This window comes from Empidonax traillii, unplaced genomic scaffold (genome assembly GCF_003031625.1).
Source record: "Empidonax traillii isolate 1590-97213 ecotype Southwest subspecies unplaced genomic scaffold, ASM303162v1 scaffold2171:size34223, whole genome shotgun sequence".
In the NCBI taxonomy this organism is placed as follows: domain Eukaryota; kingdom Metazoa; phylum Chordata; class Aves; order Passeriformes; family Tyrannidae; genus Empidonax; species Empidonax traillii.
The window spans coordinates 1-7,547 of NW_020957364.1; the positions used below are offsets into that span (position 1 = coordinate 1).

Here is a 7,547-nt window from a genome sequence, read left to right on the forward strand (position 1 = left end):
TGGTGCACTATCTTACACCTTATAACATTATCTGCTTGATTTATTTTCCAGATTCCTGTATAAATGTCATTCCCTGCCAAGACAATGGAGCTATTTGTATTCAGCCTTGTTCTCCCTCCTTCCATGGGGACACAAGCTTCGTCTGTGAAGACAGAAAGTGGCAAATGTTGTCTGATGCCTGTGCAAACCTGGATGTTCAATCCCTTTTTCAGGTGAGGTAACTGCTATGCACCTTCTTTGGCCTATGCTCACAGTTTCTTCTAAAGACAGCCCCTCCCTCCATACCCACTCAATCTTGAGCAAAGCTTTGACTTCATGGAATCGCAGAATCATTTAGTTTGGAAAAGACTAAAATCTAAAAGACTAAAATCTAAAATCATCAAGTCCAATCATTAACCCGCAAAACTAGTGTGTTCATCACTAAACCATGTCCCAGGTGCCACATCCACATGTTTTTTGAACGTTCCCATGGACTTCACCACTTTCCTAAGCAGTTTGTTCCAATGCCTGATCACCTTTTCAGTAAAGAAATTTTTTCTAATATTCAATCTACACCTGCCATGGTACAACTCGAGGCCATTTCTTCTTGTCCTGTTGCTTGTTACTTGGGAGAAGAGAGCAACACCCACCAGTCTACAACCTCCTCTCAGGTGGTTGTAGAGAGCAATAAAGTCCCCCCGAGCCTACTTTTCTCCAGGCTAAACATCCTCAGCTCCCTCAGCTGTTCCTCATCAGACTTGTGCTCTTGTCCTTTCACCATCTTAAATCAAGCAAAAGGAAATAAATTTCAGAAACAAAGTTGCCCTGTTCACTTGGTTGATGTTCCTCATGTGGATCTAAACCAAGAGAAGGATGCTCCAGGATGAACCTGAGGAAAGAGCAACAGCAATATCTCTAATAATCAGATGATTCATGGTAAATTCTCCTCAAGGACAAAATAAAACTTAAGTCACTTCAAAATTAAGGCCCTGCATTTAGTTCTTGCCCCTTCTTTCTTGTGTGTTGCACCAGCACAATGTTTTCTCAGGTGAGCTTTGGTTCTGGGTTTCAGTCCATCTGGCACATTCCCTGCACACCCAGCACTGGAGCTCTTGCCTGGTTGTAACTGAAGCTTCATTTTTATTCTGTTCCTTAATTTTCTCAAATGTGTTTTCCTCCCTCCAGAGGATATCTGAAAGTGGACTCCTTCCATGCTCTGGAGGACATGTTGCTGGAGAACATCTTCCTTTTGTAGGAGAAGAGCATGGGAAGCCTGAAGATGGGCAAAAACATTTTGGTGCTGATGACCAGGGGAGTAGGAGCTGCCAAGCTGATTTTTCATGCATCATCCCAGATATCCTGTCTGCACCAGCCATTCCAGGAAACATTGCTGATATAGTGGGTTTACTGAAGAATATTTCCCTCCTGTTATCAGAGAATGTCACCAGAGCAAAAATGCAGGTATTTACTCTTATGGCCTTTGGGAGGTGCTGCTGAGGTTTCCAGAGCATCCATATGCAGTATTTTGTCCTTATGGCCAAAAGTGTTCGGTGAAGTGGTGACTGCAAGTCACACAGAGATCACCTGCAAAGAGTTTCTAGGATGGGCTGTTGTTTTGTTGTCAGAGAAACTGTTTAACTTAATCATGTGTGACAACGATACACTGTGGAATTAAAATTCTATAAAAGGAGAAGTTTTCAGGACTTGCTGTTGTAGCCATTGAATAGTAGTACAAGGAAGAATTCATTTTTGAAGTATGACACTGTGGGGAAGCCAGCCTTGGAGATGCTGACCTGCAGCTCTGTTGTCATGTGTTGCACAACAGAAACCGGTCTTTTCCCGATGAACTCAGAAATCACAGAGGTGGGGGAAGAAATACAGGGAGGGTGACGTAAATCAGACCTGCACAGTGGGTCAGTGTCTGGAATGGAGCTAGGGTGTCCTGATTTTTTGCTTTATATTTACTTCTCCAACCACCTTTTTGATCTATGATGTAGAGAGGATAGGACAATTGAAGTAATGAGATGTTTAGGTTTGACTGGGGTGGTTCATGGGGAGCATGTTCAGTGTCAAAAGGAATATTTCCTCTATAAAAATCACTCATGAATTAAATGAACCTTTCTGGAGGCTCTGCCAGTGGAATAATAATTGGTGTCTTCTATTATAAAAAAAAAAAATAATTATAGTTTTCATGTTTGTTTCAGAGCTACAGCAGGATAGCAAACCATATTCTGAACAGCTCCATCATCTCCAACTGGGCTTTTGTAAGGGACAGAAACGCTGGTTCAGAATTACTGGACTCGGTGAATTTGTTTGCTGGGAAGCTTCTTCTAAGGAACGGGTCGGAAAGTGTGGAGGAGCCCTTCATCGCTACGAAAGGCTACAGCATACACAGAAATACCTCAGGAACGAGCTTTGATTTTTCCATGGAGTTCAACAACACAGGCAACATCTCTGGGCACGTGGCGATCCCAGAAGAGGAGCTTTTGAAGCTGCCCAGGGCTTCCAAGGCGATCAGCATTGCGCTCCCAACGCTCGGGGCCGTGATGGAGAGCGCCCAGTCGGAGCCCGTGTTCGTGAACGGGATGGTGCTGTCGGTGTCTCTGCCGGAGGAGCTCCGGCACGTGTTGCTCACATTCGAGAAGGTGAACAAGCTGATGCAGGTGGAGGCCCAGTGCGTGGGGTGGCACTCGGCTGAGCGGCGCTGGGACAGCCGGGCGTGCAGGACGCAGTCGGACACCGCCAGCAGCGCGGTTTGCGTCTGCACCCACCAGCGCCGGACCTACAAGTCCTTCTCCATCCTGATGTCCCCCGCCACGCCGCGCAGCGCGGCGCTGGATTACATCACCCGCGTGGGCTTGGGCCTTTCCATCCTCAGCCTGGTTCTCTGCCTCGTCATCGAGGCTGTTGTCTGGCACCACGTCACAAAAACTGAAATAACCTACATGCGCCACTTCTGTCTGGTCAACATCGCTGCGTCGCTGCTCGTTGCTGATGTTTTGTTCATCCTGGCAGCTATTGTGCACAATACAGCCCTGAACTACCAGTTGTGCGTAGCAGCCACATTTTTCCTTCACTTTTTCTACCTTGCCTTGTTTTTTTGGATGTTTACACTGGGCCTCTTGATTCTCTATGGATTATTATTAATTTTTTTTAAGATAACGAGATCTGTGTTCCTGGCTGCAGCGTGCTCTATTGGATATGGGTGTCCCTTGGTCATATCTATCCTCACTGTTGCCATCACTGAACCAAAAAATGGGTATTTGAGGAGTGGAGCCTGCTGGCTCAATTGGTATGAGACAAAAGCCCTTTTGGCCTTTGTCGTGCCCGCTCTGAGCATCATTGTGGTGAACCTGGTGGTGGTGGTGGTGGTTGTGGTGAAGACTGGGAGATCCTCTGTGGGAGAAGGCTGCAAGTCACAGGATTTGAGCAGCATGATCCGAATCAGCAAAAACGTGGCCCTTCTGACGCCTCTTCTGGGTCTCACCTGGGGGTTTGGACTGGCAACGATTCTCGACAGCCGATCCCTGGCGTTCCACATCACGTTTGCGCTGCTGAATGCCTTCCAGGTAAACTCTGGGAGACCAGGAATAGTGTGTGCTCAGGTTTTGAGCCTGGGATAAAGGTATCAGGTCAAAGGGGGGATGGCAGTACGTATTGTGCGTGAAAAATATGATCTAAGCTTTCCTTTCGGCTCAGCCCCTTTACATAGGACGTGCATGAGGCATCCTGTATTAGAGTAATAAGGGTAGGTGGGTAATGGGGCAAAATAGTTGGTTTAGAGTGTGTTGAACGATTAAGAAGGTGACTTTCTGTTAAACATAAAATACACCAGTTAATGTCCAGTAACTGCAAAGTTATCTCCTCCTTATCAATTAACAAATACACACAAAATTCTCGTTTGCTGTTGAAGATGACCCCGGAACAGGTTGCCCAGGAAAGCTGTGGATGCCCCATCCCTGGAAGAGTTCAAGGCCAGGTTGGATGGGGCTTTGAGCAACCTGGTCTACTGGGAGATGTCCCTGCCTGTGGCACGGGGGTTGGAACTACATGGTCTTTAAGGTCCCTTTGAACCCAAACCATTCCATGACTGATTCTATGGTTTTGATTAACTGAGCAGTATAAACATCCAATGTTACCTGACATGCTGCTGTACACCTGATTCTGTCTTAGCTCTTCTTGATTCAGATTGTTACTGAGTGGGCCGAGAAAGTCCTGGTATGTAACCCATCAGTCCAGTTTGCAGTCAAAATTAACACAGGTTAATTCCTGATGTTCCCAGAGAGCCCGTATGACCTGGGTTGATAAACTCATTTTGTGCATTGCTGTTACCTGAATCTTAGCTGATGAGGTCTGTCCTTAAGGAAATGACATCTAGAAGCACTTTAAGAAACATCATTTGGCTGTGCTGGTTTTGTTAACTCATTTTGCAATTTCTTAGGGATTCTTCATCCTGTTGTTTGGGACACTTCTGGACAGAAAGGTACTTATTTTGAATTATATGAACATTTTCTACTCCCTGAGAAACCGTTCCCTTTAATATTTTTAATTTAAATCTACAGACAAGAGAAGCCTTAAGGATGAACTGCCTTTCATCAAGACGCAAGTGGGGTCTAGAAAAGGTAAAGATTATTTTTTTCCCCTGTTACTGTCTTAATTTACCAATTTACACACCTGCTTATTTGTACATGAAAAGAATGGAACCATCCACTACATCTTACCTGGTTTAACATTTTTCTAAGGCAAATGTTTGCTGAAGGAAATAGAGGTATCTGAAAAGCATACTGAGGATATTAAACTTCTATATATCAGAAGTGGCAACTGATCTTTTTTTATTACTGCTGCATAACCTACTGCTGTTGTTACAAAATTAAAAATGGTATTTTAATCTAATCTCTTCACCTGTAGAGGTCCAGGCCCTTTAGATACACAATGCCAGTGACTTTTTCCCCCCCATCTGTAGATTAGATTTACTTTAGGGTTACTGAGTAAGGAAGGAACTGAATTAGGAGTCCAAAACCCCAATGCAATGACCTGGTTGCTTCCTTCACAAAAATGTGGATCTGTATGCCAGCAGGGCTGCTTTAGGATGTCAGAGGATTGTTCTGCTTTCAGCTGATGAATGGAAACCATTCGGAGCCCAGACTGTGTGTTTGGTGCTAATTGATACAAAAGAACTCCTGAGAGCTTGAGGGCTTTTTAAAAATCTGGGCAATTCCTTAAAAGCAAGTTTTTTCCTTAAGGAAACAACTGTGTTTTAGCAGCTTCCTAGGAAAACATTGTCAGAATTAATGCATTGGCATCACTGAGTTGGTGCATCCTACCTGTACTGGAAAACTTTTCTCTGTTGTTCTTGGATTTCTTTTGGTACCAAGGCTTTAGTGGTTTCACACTCTGTTTACAAAAGGGAATCCTCTTTAGCTGGGGTCTTTCACTCACAGTGTGTGCAAACATACTTGGTTTATGAGGGGAAATAGAGGGGTTGTGTAAACTATGACTCCATTCTGATATTAGTGTTTGGGTTGTTTGGGGCAGGCTGCATGTTTGTGGAACTTCTGACTCCCATGCATCCTACCTCTCCAACTTAGTCTTCAGTTGCATCCAATTTTTAAAAAAACCCAAACCAAAACAACTAACCAGTAAAAGAAAATTAAAAACCAACCCTCCAAACCCAATAACAAACGAAACCACCAAGCCTCAAACTTCTGCTGATGATTTTTCCTACCTAACAGAGGAAAAAGAAAGGACGTGTTTGTGGCTGCTCCAAATTTAATAAACTGAGATTACATTTCTTGCTTATACAGATTGAGGATCCAAACAACAGTGAAGGTGTTTCACATCTTATCAGGCTTTAGGTCAGGATTGAAAGTTTGAAAGTTAAAGTTCTCTCAAGTTACCACCAAAATAACCTTCTGGAAACAACAGGTCTAAATTTCACTAATCCCATGACTCAGCAACATTTGATAAAAGTATTAAGTGATCTCACTGGGCAAAACTTGATGTGGAAACTGTGGCTACATGTGCCTAAGAATTTAGGTCGATGTTGTCACTCACCTGGGTGGAAGAAACCATGTGTAGGTGTTTATCATGGCATAGCAGAGGGGGAAAATGTTAGTCATTCACTTGTGTAAACTTGAGTGTAAACATGGAGTTTGACTCATGAGAGCTGAAAAAGTTTGTTACACCTGAAATAATTAAAAAAAATGAAAAAGTAGTCTTGTTTCAGGGAGCTTCAAAATCATAGAATCATATAATTGTTTATGTTTTGAAGACCTCAGAGATCATTGAGTCCAACCACTAACCCAGCACTGCCAAGTCCATGACAAAACCAAGTCCCTCAGTGCCACAGCTACGTGTTTTTGAAAGCCCTGCAGGGATGGTGATTCCACCACTGCCCTGGGCAGCCTGTTCCAATGCTTTGCAATCCTTTCAGTGACGAAATTGTTCCTAATATCCTATCTAAACCTCCTCAGGCACAATTTGAAGCTGTCTCCTCTTGTCCTATGACTTGTTAATTGGGAGAAGAGACCAACCTCTGCCTGGCTAGCCAACCTGCTTTCAGGGAGTTGTAGAGAGCAGTAAGGACCCCTAGTCCTTCTTGTCTCCAGGCTGAGCCCCCCCCAGCTCCCTCAGCTGATCCTCACATGGATTTGTGCTCCAGACCCTTCTCCAGCTCCATTGCCTTTCTCTGGACTCGCTTAAGGACCTCAACGTCCTTCTTGTAGTGAGAGGCCCAAAATGGGACTGTGTATCTGGGAGTTTAATGGTGGAGCTGTAATACATCTAGAAGGGTTTTGCAGACTTGCTTCAGGTTTCCCCAGACTCACAGGAGCCTTTCTTCTGGGTCAGATTTTAAGTTGGCCATCCTGTGGCGTTTCTCAGAGGATGCTGAAGCACCTCCTGTTTGGAATGGGCCCTCCTCCTCCATGGATGATATCTGTAATCTGACACGCTGATATTTTTTTATTTCCTAGTCCTAGCAGTGGGCAGTTGTCTGCAGTGGGTCTGACCAGCAAGAACAAAAGGAGCACTTCTTGCACAGAAGTCCTGGTTTGAGGTGAGCTGAAGTGTCTGACCAGCTGGGAGCACAGACAGCACTGTCTGGGAGCACAACCACAGGAAGCATCATGAAAATCAGGAGAGAAAAGGCCCTGAACCTGCTGTCAGGAGCAGGAAACCGTCAGTGCTGCTGCAACCCTTGGAGGAAACACGCTGATACATAAAGCTTGTTTCTCACCTTTGTGAAAACTGCTGTGAGGAGAGTTTGTCCTCATTTGCCATTTCAGTGCTTCAGTTTCTTTCTTTTTTTTTTTTTTTTTTATGTCAGTGCAATATGGAGCTGTACAGTATGTGGAGCTGTTCTAAAATAATTTAATTTTTAATATGATGTACAAATGTTGAGCATTATGTAGCTGCTTTTGGCCATCTTTTGAGCAAAACTGATTCTATTTGGTGTCACTGCGTTCATCATTTCCATTTGTCCTCTCAGACTGATGGACAACAAAGCTCTGTTTCTGCATTACAGCTGTTCTTGCCATCTCTGTACTCGTGTGTCAGAGGAATTGTAC

General features: G+C 44.2%; 1 protein-coding gene across 1 annotated transcript; it reads left to right on the top strand.

Annotated features, from left to right (window-relative positions):
• Window positions 1–51: 51 nt before the first annotated feature.
• On the top strand, window positions 52–7,166 carry LOC114071647 (adhesion G protein-coupled receptor F4-like; the record flags this gene model as incomplete). Its single annotated transcript, XM_027909497.1, has 6 exons — window positions 52–212; window positions 1,165–1,440; window positions 2,184–3,548; window positions 4,421–4,462; window positions 4,542–4,601; window positions 6,954–7,166. Coding segments are annotated over 6 exons (1,910 nt in total), but the record flags the coding sequence as incomplete, so codon positions are not given.
• Between the last annotated feature and the right edge of the window lie 381 nt (window positions 7,167–7,547).